The sequence below is a fragment of the Eptesicus fuscus genome, chromosome 7, assembly GCF_027574615.1.
Source record: "Eptesicus fuscus isolate TK198812 chromosome 7, DD_ASM_mEF_20220401, whole genome shotgun sequence".
In the NCBI taxonomy this organism is placed as follows: domain Eukaryota; kingdom Metazoa; phylum Chordata; class Mammalia; order Chiroptera; family Vespertilionidae; genus Eptesicus; species Eptesicus fuscus.
The window spans coordinates 61,240,257-61,259,850 of record NC_072479.1 but is presented as its reverse complement, the minus strand read 5'-3'; the positions used below and the strand labels follow the sequence as shown (position 1 = coordinate 61,259,850).

General features: G+C 40.3%; 1 protein-coding gene across 3 annotated transcripts in view; it reads right to left on the bottom strand.

Moving 5' to 3' along the window:
- Nucleotides 1–10,054: 10,054 nt before the first annotated feature.
- RPAP3 (RNA polymerase II associated protein 3) overlaps nt 10,055–19,594 on the bottom strand; it is a 42,333-nt gene continuing 32,793 nt past the window's right edge. For 2 of the 3 annotated variants that reach the window (XM_028144241.2, XM_054719137.1), the window contains 5 exons: nt 18,725–18,963; nt 16,858–17,044; nt 14,962–15,059; nt 14,393–14,493; nt 10,055–11,984 (listed from right to left, as the gene is read on the bottom strand). In XM_028144241.2, coding sequence (XP_028000042.2) covers nt 11,899–11,984; nt 14,393–14,493; nt 14,962–15,059; nt 16,858–17,044; nt 18,725–18,963 — 711 coding nt within the window. In that variant the 3' untranslated portion in view covers nt 10,055–11,898. The remainder of the gene's footprint in view (nt 11,985–14,392; nt 14,494–14,961; nt 15,060–16,857; nt 17,045–18,724; nt 18,964–19,594) is intronic. The other variant, XM_054719138.1, reaches the window with a different exon arrangement.

The following is a 19,594-nucleotide window of genomic DNA, read 5'->3' as shown; positions in this document are numbered from 1 at the left end:
GCCTAATGGAGAGTCAGGACTTTATAACATTGTCGGGCATGGTTCTAAATGGATGTAGACAAAATGTTTAAGACATAAATAGGGGAGGGTAAAGGGACGTAAAGAGAGGTAAGGTTTCTATATGTCACTCAAACTGGTAAAATAACACCACCAGTGGATTGTGATAAGTCTTTTATAAATAATGTAAAACTAAGAGCAACCAATAAAAATGCTATATTAAAAGATACACTTTTAAAAAAAGATAGATGAATCAGAGTGGAATTTTAAAATATGTCTCAGTAACATACAGAAAGGCAAGGAAAAGAAGACAAATGAATATGGTTGACATATCCTAACATATCAACAATTACATTAAATATCAATAGCCTAAATATACAAATTAAAAGACAGAGATCAGCAGGTTGGAATCGACAGATTTAACTATATGCTGTCTACAAGAAACTTTTAATATGATAATACAAGAAGGTTGAAAGTAATATGATGGAAAAAGGCATATCATGCAAGCATTAATGAAAGGAATGCAGGAGTGGCTATGTTAATATTAAGTAAAGTAGACTTCAGAACAAAGAAAATTACTAGAAACAAGAAGGGACATCACATGACAAAGGGATCAGTCCACTAGGAAGACACAGTACCAAATGTGTATGCACCAAACAGCAGAGCTGCAAAGTATGGGGAGCAAAAACTGACAACACTGAAATGAGAAATAGGCAAATCCACAATTGTAGTTGGAGACTTCAACGGTCCTCTCTCAACAATTGATAGAACAACTAGACAAAAAGTTAGCAAAGTACAGAAGAACGCTACACCATCAACCAATGGGTTGGCGTTTATAAAATACTCCACTCACAGCAGCAGAATCCATAGTTTTTTCAAGTACCCACAAATCATACACCATATCCTGGGCCTTAAAACAAATCTCAGTAAATTTAAAACTATTGAAATTATTATTTCAAGGATAAGAAAATACTACAAGCAAATCTATACACTCACATCTGACAACTTAGAAGAAATTGATCAATACCTCACAAAAAACACAACCTACTATTATTATTCAACTAGAGGCCTGGTGCATGACATTTGTGCACTGGGGGGGCGGCCGGTAACTTTAGCCCGGCCTGTGCCCTCTCACAGTCCGGGACCCCCCCTGAGGGGTCCTTAGCACTGCCATGGAGGCAGGAGAGGCTCCCGCCACCACCACTGCGCTTGCCAGCTGTGAGCCTGGCTTCTGGCTGAGCAGTGCTCCCCTGTGGGAGCACACTGACCACCAGGGGGCAGCTCCTGTGTTGAGCATCTGCCCCCTGGTGGTCAGTGCATGTCATAGCAACCAGTTGTTCCGCCGTTTGGTCGATTTGCATATTAGCCTTTATTATTATTATTCAATATGAAATAACTTGGTAATATTTAAAATTTGTAAGTTAAAAGCTGCACACTGCCTCCAAATCTCTAGGCCTTTGCCCTGGCCAGTGTGGCTCAGTTGGTTAGAGCATCATCCCATACACTGAAAGGTCGGTCTTGGGTTCTTACCCAGATTGCAGGTTACATCCACAGTCGGTATGTGTACGAGAGGCAATCTTTCTCTCTCTCTCTCTCTCCTTTTCCTCTCCCTTCTCCTCCTCCTCTTCCTCCGGCTCTGCCTCCTCTTCCCTAAAAACATATCCTTGGATGGGGATTGAAAAATAAATCTGTAGACCCAGATTATTTCTCGGGAGAACTTGATCTAATGTTTGAAGAATTAGTACCAATCATAAACAATCTCTTCCAGAAAATAGGAGATAACATTTCCCAATTAATTTTATGAAGCCAATATTACTCTTGCACCCAAACCAGACACCGACAGTATCAAAGAAGAAAACCACAAACCAGTATCCCTCATGCATATAGATGTAAAAAAAAAAAAAAAATCCTAAACAAAACATTAGCAAACATAATTCAGCATTACATAAAAAATCCTATATCATGACCTAGTAGGGTTTATTTTGGAGATACAATCCTAGATTAATATTTGAATATCAGTCAATGTAATCCATCATATTAAAAAGCTAATAAAAAATATATAATCTAATCATGTACCGAAAAAGCTTTTGAAAATTTAGCATCCATTCTTGATTTAAAAAAAAAAAACTCTCAGAAAAATAAAGATAGAAGGAACTTTCCTCAAGTTGATAATGAACAAACAAACAAACAGCAAACAACTGCAATCAGCATTATACTTAATGGTGAAAGAATGCTTGAGATTGGGAACAAGGCACGGATGTGCACTCTCACCACTCTTATTCAGCATAATATTGGAAGATCTGGCCAGTACAATTTCCACAAAAATAAATCATAGATCTAAAGTAGAACACAAAACTTCTAACACTGAAATGCAAAGACAAAAGAAAATGAAAAAACAGAATATTCAAGAACTGTGGGATGATTACAAAAGGTTCAACAAACAGCCCTGACCAGTTTGGCTCAGTGGATAGAGCGTCGGCCTGCAGACTGAAGGGTCCCAGGTTGGATTCTGGTCAAGGGCATGTACCTTGGTTGCAGGCACATCCCCAATGGCAGGTGTGCGGGAGGCAGCTGATTGATGTTTCTCTCTCATCAGTGTTTCTAACTCTCTACCCTTCTCCCTTCCTCTCTGTCAAAAATCAATAAAAAATATATATATTTTAAAAAAATCTTCAACAAACATGTAATAGGAATACCAGAAGAAAAGAATAAGAGAAATATTTGAAGGAATAATAACTGAGAATGTCCCAAAATTAATGATAGACACCTACCCATTATACTGGTTTCCCTCAGTCCAGAGCCTCTCCAGGGTCCCAGAATGTGGATGCTTCTGTATTGGTTTGCTAGGGCTGCCATAGCCAAGTACCACAGACTGTGTGGCTCAGACAACAGAAGTCTATTTTTCACAGTTCTGGAGGCTAGAAGTCAGATCCAGGTCCAGCAGGGTTGGTTTCTTCTGGACTCCTTGGCTTACAGATGTCCCTTTTTCCCATCTTCATGTGGTCTTCCCTCTGTGTGTCCTAATCTATCTATATAATAGAGGAATATGCAAATTAGCTGGGATGCCATAACATCATGACTGAATAGCAGGGACCTGAGGCTGCATGGCGCCTGGCCGGGGCGAGGGACCTCATGCTGCATCCTCCACCCCAGCGTCAGGCCGGGAGACCTCAGGCTGCACCCCCTGCCTGGTGGCGCTTGACGGGGGACCTCAGGCCATGCCCCCCACCCGGCGGAGCTTGACAGAGGTCTTGAGACTGCGCCCTCCCACCCAGCGCTGGGCTGGGGGACCTGAGGCTGCACCCCCCCTGCCTGGAGGGGCTTGACAGGGGTGGGGCTGGCCAGGTCTGGGTCTCACCCAGTGGGGGTGGGGCCAGCTGGGTGTGGGTCTCCTGCATTTTCGAAGCATGTGAGGGTGGAGGGTGGGGACTTGACTCTAGGTCCCACAGCGTGCCCCAGTCTCTGACAGGAGGGAGATTTCCTATACATTTTACTAATTTTCTTTAATCTCTGACACTTCTATTATAGAGAAAGGGCAAATAGCAATATTAAACTATTTCCTCTAATTAATTCCCTTTTAATGTGCAGGAATTTCATGCACCGGGCCACTAGTCTTTCTTATAAGGACAACAATCTTATTGTATTAGGGTCCTCATAATTGCCTCTTTAAGGACCCTACCTCCAAAAACAGTCACATTCTGAGATGAGGGGAGTTAGGACTTCAACATATGAATTTTGGGACCGAGTACAATTCAGCCTGTAACACCTTCCTTATGCTCCTTCATGCAAATCCTTTCTATAACTCCCTTTACCTTCATTGTTCCAAAATTTGTTGGTATCTCATTTCCTAATGTCCTGTTTCCTTTTGGCTGTTTATGGTTTATTCATTTTTAATCCTTTACTATGATTTACTACAGGGAGAGAAATGAATGTGCTCAATGTCCCATCTTTATCCAGAAGCTCCTACCCATCCTTTAAATTAACAGCTCCCTCTGAGAAGTCCTCTTACCAACAAAGACCATGGTAATCTCTCATTTCCCTTAACTCCTAATTCGTTGAACATATAGCTGTCTTGTTTCATTTTTATTAGCCTTTGAGTTAACATATTTCTATTATACCCACTGAATATCCAGGACAGTGTTGTGGTCACTATTTGACTGATAAAAATAAGTATTTTTATGAATGTATATGATCCCATTCCTATAATTCAGAACCAGTGTTTTGTTTTAATGTAGTACACCCATGAAAACATTACATCATGATTTCACAATGTACCACCCTATTATACAGCACCTTACAGGAGAAGGAGGTATAAGATTTCACATCCAAATCCCAAAATGGAAGGCACACTGCCACCTTCTGATCAAAGCTAAAAATGCAGCCCTTAAAAGGACAATAATACAGCTCCAAGTTAAGTCAAAAGCAAGCCTAAGAAAATTACACAAATGAGACTCTGATTTCCTTCTAACAAATGTTAGAGGTCATGTAACTAAGATAAATATTGATCACTAGAGTAATGAAAAATTTAGACCTGAATTCAGGTGATGCACAGAAAGTTGACCTGTTAACAGGATCTTCCAAGTTCGCCTCAGGAGCCTCATTCTCTACTGTGATTTCCTGAATTTCCTTCAGGCCTAGGCTCAAAATTCTCTGTGGTAAGTTTTTGCTTGATTGTTAGTGAAAACTTTGTTCTGCTCTGCTCTCTCAAGTGCAGTGACAAATCCAGTGGGATGAGAAATGAGAGGGCAACATGCAGTGGCCTCATCACCACGTTTCAGACCGCAGGGCCTGAGTTCCCTCAACAGACTCTACACCCAGTGTGGAGATTTGCCTGACTTACTCTCATAATCCAAATCAGGCGTTCTTGGATAGAAACAAAGGGGAGGGAGGGAGGGAGAAAAAAGGGCAAAGTTCAAATCCCAGGTACCTGATGTAACAGACATGAAACAAACAAAACATTTAAAGTCCACGTTTAGGGAATCAGCATTTTTTCTGCATTCTTGTGTGCTCATGGGACTCCTCTTTGGGAAGACTCTCCCATTGTTCTGGAAACACAATTTAAGTTTGGGTCAAGCATGTCTGAAGGAAGTGCCTACCCTTTCTTCCCGGGACATTCTTCTTCTTTTTTTTTTTTTTTTAAAGATGAGCAGTGCATACTGAGCAACTCAAATATTGTGTCCATTTTTTTTTTTTTTAATTGATTTTTTACAGAGAGGAAGGGAGAGGGATAGAGAGTTAGAAACATTGATGAGAGAGAAACATCGACCAGCTGCCTCCTGCACACCTCCTACTGGGGATGTGCCTGCAACCAAGATACATGCCCTTGACCGGAATCGAACCTGGGACCTCTCAGTCCGCAGGCCAACGCTCTATCCACTGAGCCAAACCAGTCAAGGCTCTTCCAGGGACATTCTGAGAGCAGGAGTGATCCAAGGGCAAGGGCAGAGGCTGAGGACTGAGACGCTGAGGGGCTTCAGAGAAGTCATCTTCGCAGAGTGCAGTGACCTGGGCCGAGACTGCGGCTGGTTTGCTTTCTCTGGCTTCGGCCAGCTTGTAGAGAATTCTGGACTTGCGGGGGGTCCCGTGCAAAGCAGCAGTGGACTCCAGGAGCACAGATGCCTCGCTCTTCTCTATCCCATAGGCTGTGACGAGGTCCTCAAGTATTCAGTTACGTTGTATCAGACTCTGCCTTCTAGTATGACCCCTGAGTGGGAGGCTGACAACGAGGCCTGTGTCCACACTTGGGGTTCAGCGGAGGGGCAGCAGCGGGGAGAAGAGGCTGCGAGGCGCCCAGGCAGGGAAGCTTCAGCAGCAGCCCAGAGAGCTGACAAGGGGCAGTCAGGACGGATTTGTGCCTGTGTAAACACGCCCTGGGCTCAGTGTTCCTGGGCCCCAGGAGAAGACTGATGTCTTCCAGGGACACGGGAAGAAGGCTCAGGCCATGTTTTGGGCCATCAGAGGGATGAATGACCCTAGAGCAGAAGCTCTTGAGGATACCTAGATACAGTTATATAAGTCGATCTGAATCTGGTGCTCTCTCTGGAGTCTGCATAATGGAGGCTTCATCCTAGACCTGTCCCCAAGATGTCTAGGACGGGTTTCAGGCACTGCAGCAGGCCAGAGAGAGAGGCCTTAGGCAAGAGGCCCCCTCCAGCACTTGGTGGTGGCTGTCCAATCCAGGCTAGAGAAGAGGACAAGGTCAAGTCTATAACCAAGCAGGGCTTCACCAAGGCCAGACTTCAGGATACTACTACTGCGCTGGGTTTTGAATTGAAGGCTCTTAGGTCTAAAATCAGGTCAGTAGCAGAGAACCAGACTGGCATGCCGGTTGTCTCAATTTATTGCTGGGTAATCAGTAGATGAGTCCTTTCCTTTCCTTTGATCCTCTCGCCATCCTAATAAGCTACCACCTGCCCATGAGCAGTAACTAATCACGAAGAATTCAAGGATGTTTGGCACTCACAAAAAGCTTGATGCAGAGTAGAAAAGAAAGGGTTGAACATGGTATAATCTTTGGAATAGCAAACCAATGACCACAGAACTATGACAACTTCTTGGTCTCACCCTCGCCTGTAATAGTGTCATTACAAATGCACCATTGCATCCTAGTTCAGGATCAGCCATGACTTCATAGTTTATGCTCTGATGTTACATACATATTCAATTATTCCAGTGAGAATAAATGCCCAAATCACTGTATTACTTAAATGGACTCCATAAAGTAACCATCAAAACTATTTAAAGTAAACATCAAAACAATGTATTGATGACAGAAATGGGGAGGCCAGGAAAGTATAAGAGAAGCAGGTATCTGTATGCCGGTGGTTAACCTTTTGCACTCGGATGTCGAGTGTGACTCAACACAGTTAGCATTAGAATAAAGGAATCGAGAAAAAAGCAAGCGAGTGTAAAGGGTTAAAACAGACCCAAGTATCCTATACAGACTCTTACATTTCCCAACACACACACACACACACACACACTATGTGCACATGCACACATATAACCATACACCTCCTCCCTCTCAAAGGAAGAACACCTGCAGTCCTTTGTGACTGCACTTTTGTGACATCTCTTCCTCTCCAAAGTCCAGTCTGATGCTCATTTTAGATGCAGGTCCCATGCGCTAAAGCACTGAAGGAACGTGCCTCATGCACTCTAGTCCCTAGAAAGACCCTGTGACACACTAGGAAAGGGGCCTCTGCTTGGTGGAGGCCGATGGAGCTTCTGATGTGGCCACGGCTGGGCACTGCCTTTAGGGTCCTCCCTGCCTTTGAGGTGACACTCCCCCAGTGACCTCACACCCTCCCTGTGTGACCAAGACACAGGGGTCAGGCAACTACGCAGGACAGAGTGAATCAGGCTCAGAACAGGGCCCAAAGAAACACGAATTCCTTTCTCATAAGCCAACTACCCAATCCAACCACCCGGGCAGGGAGGCCTCCAGGACCTACCTGTGGTTGACTGAATGAACTACAGAACTCATACAGGACAGTCGGCCACACTTCCTCCTCCCACCATCTTCGCTTCCCAGGTTTCAGCATTGGACAACATGGTCAAAGATTACATCTTCACGTTTGCTAGACATGCTGGCAGAACATCTACAGATACTGAACAGCCTTGCTAAGAAATTAAAATTCACTTTCCCTTTGATTCTTATCAGCAAGCTTTCAGCCACATAGGTGCTATTTTCAAAAGATCCAGTGGGTGGCAGTAATACGAAAGAAATGCCAGCTGTCCTGACTTGTTCAAAACTGACTATAGCACAGAAGAGCACGAGTGCCTGACTCCCAGCTTCGCAGGGCAACTTATCTCCTGGAGCCTGTTTCTAGGATTAAGTGAGATGATAAATGCAAAGCCCCTGGTACAGCATCTAGCACACAATAGAGTGCATATAAATGGCAGCTATATTAATCCCCAAGCCTGTTTGAACTGCTATGACTAGTAAGAGAGTTCCACATGAGAAATTCCATAAAAAATTCCTATTCCCTTTAAAAGCAGTTTCAGGATGGGGAAAGGAACTATCTGAACACAATCCTGTAAAAGAAAATAAAATTAATCCCCATTGATGATGAAAAGGTCTTCAATGCCCAGGCAATTTCTTTTGAGCCACATTTAAAAGGCTCTTCATCTGGATCCTTCAGCACTTTCTATAGGGCTTGAAGTCATTCATTCATGTATTCAACAAATATTTATTAACTTTATATTATGTGCCAGATAATAGGCTTTGGAAAGTCATCTCTTAAAAATACACCGCATGCTTGTAATCATTCATGCATACAACCTTTGGGACAACTCACTTCTTGCAGGACAGTGATGGCCTTTCTAACTTAATCTTGGAACACATGGTTTGACAAAGGCCTTTTTGACTTGATTTAATTTTAAAGTCAGCAATATATATATACACCAGCCACTGTGAGAGTTGTTACAAATATAAAAATCAAAGCTACAGCCTCTGTCTGCAGGGATCTCAGAGCTAGTGGGGTAATCAGGCAAGAATAGCAACTATAGTGAAGAGAGACGAATGCAGTGACAGAAGTCTAGACACAGGACACAAAGCTCACCTGATGGGATCCAAGAAGGCATCCCCCAAGAGGAGACCAATCAGAAGAATATGGCAGAGCGTAGGAACTAAATAATGAGCATTTGAACTAATTATAATGGAAAACAAGTTAACATTAAACAATTTTTAATGCAAATTCTAAAGCAAATCTTGGCCCAGGCTAGTTTTGCTTAATGGTTAGAGTGTCAGCCTGCAGGCAAAAGGGTCACAGGTTGAATTCCCAGTAAAGGGCATTGCAACTTGATTGCAGGTTCCCTAGACCCGTTTGGGGTGCATGTGGGAGGCAACCAATTAATGAGTCTCTCTCATGTGTGTGTCTCTCTCCCTACCCCTACTCCCTCCCTTCCACTCTCTATAGAAATCAAAGGAAAAAATATATTCAGGTGAGAATTTAAAAAAAAATAAAAAAGCAAATCTTAGAATTCATACTTCTTCAGGTTAGTGCCTACCCAGACAACACAACATAAATAATGCAACTGGAGTAGTCCAAATAGCTGTAGATTAAATTAGAAGACAGTGTGTTCTGAACCCACTCTGCTATTTTTAAACTCTGTAATCATGGAAACACTGAATCTGAATCTCCTTTTCTTATGTTAAAAATGGCAATAACACTACCTGCCCTGACTACCTTGTTTGAACTCTTCTAAGGATCACATAAGAAAATATCCTACATAATAAAAGCCTAAGTGTCCTGTAGTCCAGTTATCCTTTCAACCAAAGAGTAATATGCTAATGATATGCTAAGGCTGCTCAACTGCTCACTATGACGTGCACTGACCACCAGGGGGGCAGACGTTCTGACCTATACGTTAGCTTGCTGCTGGGGTCCGGCCGATTGGGATTGAGCAAGAAGGGCCAGACATGCCCTGGAGCCCTCCCGCTGTCCCTCCCTGGCCCCGACCGTGGGTGGGTGCATGGGAGGTAATCAACCAAAGACCATCCTATATAATAAAAGGCTAATATGTAAATCGACCAAATGGTGGAATGACCCGTCTCTATGACATGCACTGACCACCAGGGGGCAGACGCTCAACGCAGGAGCTTCCCCATGGTGTCAGTGAGCTCCCACAGGGGGAGCACCGCTCAGCCAGAAGCCGGGCTCACGGCTTGTGAGTGCAGCTGTGGTGGCAGGAGTCTCTCCCGCCTCCGCTGCAGGCAGGCAGTAAGGAGCAAGGGGTCCCGGACTGTGAGAGCCTCGGACTACAAGAGGGATATCTGAGTGCTGGCTTAGGCCCTAAGCCAGCAGGTGTACATCCCCCAAGGGGTCCCCGACTGTGAGAGGGCGCAGGCCAGACTGAAGGACGCCCCCCCCCCAAGTGCACAAATTTCATGCACTAGGCCTCTAATGAGAAATAACTTTTTTGCCTTTGTAATATTTTTCTATTCATCTAAATCAACTTCTTACTAATGGCTTGAGAAAAAATTAAAGTCATTCAAAATTCAATACACATGTGTAAGCTATACATAAAAGGCTAAATTTTATTGTTTGTCATATACCATAAAAAAATAATACATTTAGCAATGCATAACATTAATAAATTCTAACCTAAGGGCACTGTGACTATATAAACTATGATCATTTCAATAATTTATATCTGGACAATTATCTTTGTAAATAGATTATGATTACTCAAGCAATTGTAAGTATAACAATGTATGATGCAACAAAAATTATCAACAGTGTAAAATAAAGTTTTAAATTTAATGCTGATAACAGCTATAGGATGGTGACCTAGTATTTGTTGTTGTTAATCCTCACCAGAGAGTATTTTTTCACTGATTTTTAGGGAGAGTGGAAGAGAGAAAGAAAGACAGAGAGAAACATCGATGTGAGAGAATCACATTTGTAGGGAGCGGATATAAGGTTAAGCCTCGAACTGACCTGTTGGCAAAGCCACAAACAAGTCCCAGCTTAGAGGGCATAGCCCTCTTAGCATAATTAAGCTTGACCTTATGACGTCCCCTAGATCCTATCTGGGTAGCCAATTGGCTGTGGGAGGTGCAGCAAGTGCTGCCAAAACAAGTGAAACTCACAAGAACATTGTAACTATGGTGACCACTACCTTGTTTACTTCTGGCTATAAAATAAAGGCTCAGCTTGCTCTCTGGATCTCTCTCTGTGGCCTTAGCCAGGCACAGGAGATCCACCTAGACCCAGCTTTTTCTCTTTGTCTGTCTTTTCTTCAATCCTTCGCCGCCCCCACTCAGGCTCACTGAACCCTTGGATGTGCTGGCCTGGCACACACATTGATTGGTTGCCTCCTGCACATGCTCCCACCAGGGCTCGGGCCAGGGAGGAGCCTGCAACCAAGGTATGTGCCCTTGACTGGAATCGAACCCAGGACCCTTTGTCCACAAGCCAATGCTCTATCCACTGAGCCAAACCAGCTAGGGAGACCTAGTATGTTTTTTAACAACTTGATGCTCTCTAAAATTAAATGGCTTTTAACAACATTTATAGGATGCCCCAAATTTGCTAGGTTGCTACTTTTAAATTTACTAAAATTGATTCTTGCTGTTAAATTAAATTAGATTGTACAAATATTAATCAAGCACCTAACCAGGTGCAAAGGACTGTGCCAGGAACTGTACAAAATAAGGATGAGTGGAATTCTAGCCCTGCTTTTAAAGGCTTTATAGATACACACTCACACAACACATACACACATAAGCTATATGCTAATTACTACTTAAATATTCCCAGTTTTTAAATTTTCTACACTTTGCTTTGGATTATGTGCCTTTAGTATATATATGATGTTGATATCATGAAGAAAAAATCTGAAGTATTAAATCTAAGGATGCTGTGACTCCTCAATGAACTGCTATAAAAAGTCTAGTTAAAAGTCTCTTTTCAACATAAATACTAAAAATACTTATCCTGCAGCTAAGTAATTATGTTAGTGAACTGGCACAATGATATTAAAAAGTCTTATAAAGAAACAATCCAGTTACCTACTTAACTTTCTCTATACAAATATAACTTTACTCAAATGCTAATGAAGCAGCCTTGTCATGTAGAAATAATGTTACACTTACAGGGCACTGGAGAATGTATCTATATCTAACATTTAAATGACTTACAAAATACTGATCTTTACAAATATACCTCATTATTTATATTTTTATTTTCAGAAAAGACTTATAAATAGATCACTTATAAAGAATACATTTCTCACTAGTTAAATCACAATTCACTTTATAGTTAATTAACTTATATCCAAAGACAGTACTTTCCTGTAAAATTTCATTTTCTTCAACGTGAAACAAAACTTTATTTCAGTAGAAAAAAATTTACATGTGAAATTCAAAGACAATAATTTTAGTAAAAATGGCAATCAACCACCATATCTTTTCTTGAGTTCTTCAACAGAATTATCCTTCAACCCTGAGTTCTCTATGTGACTGAATAATACATGTGCAACTGAAAAAGAAAAGAAAAAAGTGTCCCATTTTAATCTCCATTTTTAAAAAAGTTTAGTGAAACAAAAATTAAAGGGAATAATCTGATCTGTCAAATAAAACATTTTACATTTGAAAGTTATAATATAAAGATTATTTCTAAATTCTAATTCAGGTATTTAAAAAGCCAATTCGAGAATAGAAAATTATATAGCAATCCAATGTTTGCCAAAATATTTTGCTTTAGCAGTAAAAAATTTCCTCTACACCCTCAATGACATTAATTTTACAGAGTAAACTTAACTCATTCTAAGCTTCCTAAAATTTTTACTCTACTTAACTATTTTACTTAATATTATAATTAACTGTTTTTCAAACTTAAATAATTTTATTTTAGAAGAAACTTTTATATCACTACTCTAATTGAAAATTAGTGATAACATCTACAATTATATATATTATATATATTATATAATAAAATAAAATAAAATACCTAACTATTAAGCGTTCAAAGATCTTCCTATAAACTATGTAAAATCTTTATCTTTCACACCACTGAATGGTCCACACTCTACATTTTGGAAAATACTATTATAGTTCGTCTATTTCTCAACATGAAAGCTAGCTAACAATTGTTAATTAACAATTGTTAAATATTAGCTGTTCTTATCTTCCATTATTGCCAATAATGGAAGATAAGAACAGCTAATATTTATTGAAAGTTTAGTTACATGCCAGGAACCATTATAAGTGTTTCCCGTGTTTAACTTAGTGGACAGTGGAGACCCAACCAGGATGGAAGGCCAGTCTGAAGAGCCAACTCACATTCTTTGAGTACATTTTAACTTATCACATTATAGTGGCAAGAAATTCTTTCATTCAACATGCTTCTACTAAGAAGTTATTATGTACTAAACACTGTTCTATGCCTGAGGCCTAGAAAATTGTAGACAAAGTTCCTGCTCTCATGGAGCTTAATTCTATTAGGGAGAGAAATAATAAACATATACATGGAATACTGCCAGCTAGTTATTTTGAAGAAAAATAAAGCAGGGTAAGAATACAGAGGGTGAGGAGGCAGGGGAGGCAGACAGTTATTTTAACTAGGGCTGCTGAGGAAAGGTATCTCTGAATGTTAGATGGAAACTTAAATAAAGTGAGGAAGCTGGTGGGGAGATATTCTAGGCTGAGGGAACAGCCAAATGCAAAGCCCCAGAGGCTAAATTAAGTCTGGTAGTTTGGTACATTAAAAAACACCAAGCGGTGTGGTGGGGCAGAGTGAAAACAGTGGTAGAAGATGAGGTTAGAATAGTAGTAAGTAAAAGCAATACTTCTCGGGGAATTTCAGGAATTGTTTTTGATTAACAGAAGATGAAGCAGAAGTTTCTTTTGATTTAAATTCTATTTTAAAATCTCTCTGAGTTGCATATTCACTTCCCTAAGTACAACATAAGGAGAATTTTTTCTTACTGATTAAGACTCATTCAATGTCACTGCTAGATACATAAAAAAGAAAAGGAGCCCAAAGTACATTTAGCCTAAGAGGTTTGAAAATGGTACCAGGTTTCCCTATCTTTAAAACTAAAAACACTGGTACTCTGGTATTCTTATGATTTTTTCTCTCTTTTTCCTAAAACTATACAGTATAGCCCAAACCTCTAGGCAATTTGAAGTTTTTGCAGCATTTGATGTTACTTAAATTAGGGCCTCCCAAACTAACACTTTCCTCCAAAGACTGAGATATGCCAAGTAGAAGTAAGGGCTCTAATTCAGGCTCATCACCTGCCACTCTTTACCCTCAACTCGTCAATCCAGCCACACTGCCCTTCCTTTAATTTTCTAAATTCAATTGGCTCTTTCCTGCCTGAGAGTCTCAGAACACATCATCCCTTCAGTCTAAAACTCTTCCCTACCCATTTCATCTAACTGAATCCTGCCCTTCTTTGAGAATTCAGCTTAAATGAAACAAACTCAGGGAATTAGCTGTCACAGAACGGGTTAGATTTCGGTGTACCCACATCGTTACCTGCCCCCTGTGGCAGGGAACCTTCACATGCTGCATGATGGCAGAAGCTCAACCATTCTATTACTGCTTTTTCAAATAGAAAAGCTCAGACTCGAGAGCAGGACTGCCTAAGTTTAAATCCTGGGCCTGACTTCCTAGCTGTATGACCTTGATGGCGTTCCTTACCTCCCTATGCCTCAGTTTCCTCCTTTGTAAAAGTGGAATAATAATCATACCAACACCTCATGATGTTATTGTCAGGATTAAAATTTTTAATTTTACTTTAATTATGTTTTATTTAAATTTAATTGTATGTACCTTGGACATAGTAAACATTCAACAAATATTTGCTATCATTTGTTTAAAAAATAAAAGAGGAATATAAGAATAAAGAGTTATGGAAAAGCTATGTTCACAGATCTCACTTTTTTTCTCAGGTTCTGACATGAACATCACTGCCATATCAAACCTTCTTAATTCAGAAAGCCTTTGTAAAATTTCCAAGATGAGTGATGGCTTTTCTTTCCTGAAATAAACAAAATAAAAAACAAATGATCCATTAAAAGTAGCTTATTTAATTCTTTACTAACACAATATTTCTAATTATATATAAATAAGGTCTTCATTTATCTTTTTCCCTGGATACTTAAAGAATACTGTCTTTATTTTAAGTGCCCAGGTGAAGGAATTTATCAAGTCAATTGAAGAAATAATATTCTCAAATGTGAGGCATAGCACAGATGTTATTAATCTGCTATAACACTTATTCACTTCCATGCCCTACTTTTCTCTTTAAAAAAAATAAAACTCAATCATTTCCCTTGTTACTCCTTGCACGTACCATCTTCACAACTTCTGCCATAGTAAAATTTACCAGAATGCTAATATTGCTACATAGAAGGTAGTAATAAAATCAAAACAAATGAATTTCCCAAACCCCTAGAAATAGCATAGCACTACAGTATGAAAGTATAACTAAAAAAATTCAACTTACTCAATGTAAAAGTCATGCAGAATTTTAATGATTTGGTTGAATACATCTGGATCTAGATTTTTCTGAAACAACTTAGGATACAAGGATGGTTCAATTTTCTTGGAAAAAAAATAGTTAGAAAATTAAATTATGACAACATTTACATATAAATTATATAATAACTGCTTAGGTGAATATAGTAAAGAATAACTACTACGCATTAATACATAATGAATAATAATGGGGAGAGGGGGTTGTCACAGTGTAATGTAATTAAAGATAGAAGAAAGAAGGTTAGAGAAACAGTAAGATACTCTGTACAAATCAGAGAAAAACCTCATGAACAGATAAATGTACACCACCATGAGAGAGCCAGGAAACTTTGAGCTCTCAAAAAGCAAGAATAGAGAGAGCTTAAAAAATAAAATTACATGAGATAATGTATTTGAAAGTAACTATACGTTGCATAATTATAAGGAATTATTATTATAATTAGAGGCCCGGTGCATGGATTTGTGCACCAGTGGGGTCCCTCAGCGTGGCCTTCAGGGATTGGGCCAAAACCGGCTCTCCGACATCCCCCGAGGGGTCTCGGATTTCAAGAGGGCACAGGCCAGGCCAAGGGACCCCACTGGTGCACGATAGGCTGGGGAGGGACCACGGGATGGCTCCAGGGTGTGTCCAGCCTGTCTCGCCCAGTCCCAATCAGGGCCGACCGGGGCCAACCGGCCAGGGTGGTATTACACGAGGGCTCCCAGGTATGTCCAGCCGGTCTCGCCCAATCCTAATCAGCCGGACCCCAGCAGCAAGCTAACCTACTGGTCAGAGTATCTGCCCCCTGGTGGTCAGTACATGTCATAGCGACTGGTTGAATAGTCGAACACTTAGCATATTATGCTTTTATTATATAGGATTACATTGGAGAAAAATAACCCATTATTTGGTAAATTTCATATGATTTGATTCTTTTTCTTGGAGCAAATGAAGGAGAATGACTACCTAAATATTGCAAGCATTACTTGTCACAAAGAAGGCATTTAATGTGTTTTAGCTTCTTTCCCCATCTTGAAGGATGAAGAAGTTCAAGTTATGATATATGAAATCAGATTAAGTTATTTTTAGAGAAGAGAATTCAAAACAGAACCTATTTCCAACAGTTCCCTGGTTGCAAATATTTAAAATGGTCTGGCCAGCCCTAGCTGGTTTGGCTCAGTGGATAGAGCATTGGCCTGTGGACTGAAGGGTCCCAGGTTCGATTCCGGTCAAGGGCACATACCTGAGTTGCGGGCTCAATCCCCAGTGGGCAGGAGGCAGCCAATCAATGATTCTCTCTCATCATTGATGTTTCAATCTCTCTTTCCCTCTCCCTTCCTCTCTGAAATCAATTAAAAATTAAAAAAATAAAATAAAATGGTCTGGCCAGGGTGATACATGTGTCAGGTAAGGGATAATAAGAGCATTTTCTACAATCATATTATACAATACAAAGAGCAAATATAACACTATTATTATACTAGTGGCCTGATGCACGAATTCGTGCAAGAATGGGCTTTCGTTTCCCTGGCTGCCGGCACCGCCTTTGCTCTGGCCAGAGCAGCCTTTCCGCCCAGAGCTGCCTTTCTGCCTTCCCATGCTGCCCAGAGGCCCGGAGATGCTGGGGTGGTGCGGAACGCCTGCGTCGTCTCCATGGTGACAACACAAGCGTCCTGCCCCGTCCGCGGCCACTCGGTGCCTGTGTAAGCAAATTAACCCGCCATCTTTGTTGGATTAATTTGCATACTCACTCCTGATTGGCTGGTGGGTGTCGTAATGGTATGGTCAATTAGCATGTTACTCTTTTATTAGGTAGATAGTGAGTGACAAAGACATTCTTTGACCTTTTATTTACAACAGAACTACTAGCTTCCTCTTTCTTACCGTCAAATACTGATATAACATATCTGGAGAACTTTTCAGTTGTCTAAAATCAGATTCAAGCTGGAATGAGTTTGCAGGAACTGGAGGAAGAACAGTTGTGATAAACTGAGCAGGCAATTTGTCTCCCTCTATAGAAATCTTCTCACGGGAAGACTGATATACATCCTGCTTCATATTAACTTGAGGTCTGCAATATTGCAGAGACATCAGTCAAACAATTGAAAAGAAACAAAATTAGTCAAAGCTTATTATAAGAAAGCATCAATAGAGATTTTAAAATTTCTGATTTAACTAATATTACATTATCTATTTACATTCTAAAAATACTAAATTGTTTCAGCTGATAACATATGTATATTTTTTTTGCAAGACAAGCCTCTTCAAATTTTCACATGCTACACAATGACTATTCTCATTTGTTGGGCTATCAGCCTGGCCACTTTTTAAGCACACCATTTCTATATACCACATTACTACATCATATATACTAATAACTCAGCCTTTCAGAAGTCTGAATTATAAGTTTCAAGAAATATATTCTGAGAAGGAAAAAATGCTTTCTCCTTAAAAAACAAACAAAACTACCTACTTAGTCTTTTCCCACAATCCATACTATCACTTTAAATTGAACTACTACTAAAATTCAAAGTTAAAAAAAATTCCATTAGAATTGTTGAGTGCAATGCAATAATATATGAATAAAATGTCAAGACCCTAAAACAAACCTAGTCTATATCTTTTATAGACGCCTGCGGGGATCCGGCCAAAACCGGCTCTCTGACATCCCCCGAGGGGCCCCAGATTGCGAGAGGGTGCAGGCCAGACTGAGGGACCCCACTGGTGCAAAACTGGGGGTGGGAAGGGGCTGCGGGAGGGCTCCAGTGTGTGTCTGACCCGTTTCGCCCAGTCCCCATCAGCCGGACCCCAGCAGCAAGCTAATCTGCCCCCTGGTGGTCAGTGTGCATCATAGCAACTGGTCGAATGGTCAGACCCTTAGCATATTAGGTTTTTATATATATAGATCAAGGAAACACATCACTACTTTTAAAAATTCCAAACAAGCCCTGGCTGGTCTGGCTCAGTGCATAGTGTGTCAGCTTGCAGACTGAAGGGTCCCAGGTTCGATTCCAGTCAGGGGCACATGCCCGAGTTGTGGTTTGAACCCCAGTAGGAGGCGTGCAGGAGGCAGCTGATCAATGATTCTCTCTCGTCATTGATATTTCTATCTCTCCCTCTTACTTCCTCTCTGAAATCAGTAAAAATACATTAAAAAATTTTTTTCCAAACAAAATTTAAAACAACCCACAAATCTTAAATATGAATGGCTAGAATAATGTAAATGTTTAAATTCTACATTTTTCAGAAGCTTTCTTTTAAAAAATTAAATTTGATGCTGAATTAAGAAGGAAAACAATATACTAAATGAAGTTTGAGGTGAAAAATGAACACAACCAACTTGTTAAAGATAGTTTCTTATTATCTCTAAATTCCCCACTATGATAAAGGAACAGTGATCATTCCTTATGCAAAACATCTCTGAAGAGTCAGAACAAATAAAAAAGAAAAACTAGAACATGAAGTTGGGTAGTTCAAAAAATTACAGTGATGAGTATAAACCAAAACTCTCATTAGTAATATAAATTTTCTAGTGGAATTAAATCCTGGGTCTGGCTTTACCATTCTAGAGATTATCCTATACAATAACAAGCAATATGCTAATTAGACCAAACAGCAGCAGAAAGACCGTCTGGACGACCTTCTGGACGAAGCTGGGGCTTCGAGGGGCTGCGAGGGGCTGCGAGGGCTGAGCCCCTTGCACGAATTTCATGCATTGGGCCTCTAGTCAAATAATAAAAGTTCTACTTACTGGAGGGCTGAAGTCTCACTGATTTCTTCTATTTTCAATACTTTTGCTTTTGGAATATCACTCGTGGGCAAAAGGTCATCTTGGCTTGAATTCTTCTTACTTGCAGTGCCTGTGGTTGCTGTTACATCTGCTACATTAACAGGATTACTCTCTGGAGCAGCAGCAGTAGTGCTCTCTGGCATGTCAATAGTCTGTATCAAATTACCAGTTTCTTCAATAATCACCTTCTTGAGTGGTTTCTAAAACAATTAAAATCAATTCCTTAAATCAACCCATAAAGTTTTTCTATTTTAGAATTACAAATTAAAAGATTGCTGTGTTCTTATACATAAATCCCAGTTATAAAAAAAAAAAAATTCAATTTGATGGCTAGGCAGACTTAGGAGTCACACTCTGAGAACACAAATAAAAAGATTCATAGCACCTACCATACGTAGGTCTAAATGGGGAAAGAAGATGTATATATATAAATAATTACTAGGCAATGGGATACAAACCATATAAAGTGAAAGCACAAACCTATGAGAGAACACAGAGGAAGGTAGAAAAACATTGGCATTAGCAGAGACTTTTTAGAAAAAGTACACAAGAATGGCCATGTGGAAGATTAACATGATAATGTATGGTCAGTGAAAAGGTGATCAGTCCAATGGTACTGGTGCAAGGGGCTAAGTGATGGAGACAAAGCTTGAAAGGCTCATTAAAAATAGCTTATAAAGGGACTGTGTGCCATGTCAAGGAGTTTGGACTTTATTTTAGAGGCAAGAAAGCCAAGAAAAAATATTACCAAACTGACAACAGTATTGTGGGCTAACTGAAAGCAAGAAAAACAAGACTAGGCAATAACCAGCATTCTGTATGAAACAGACC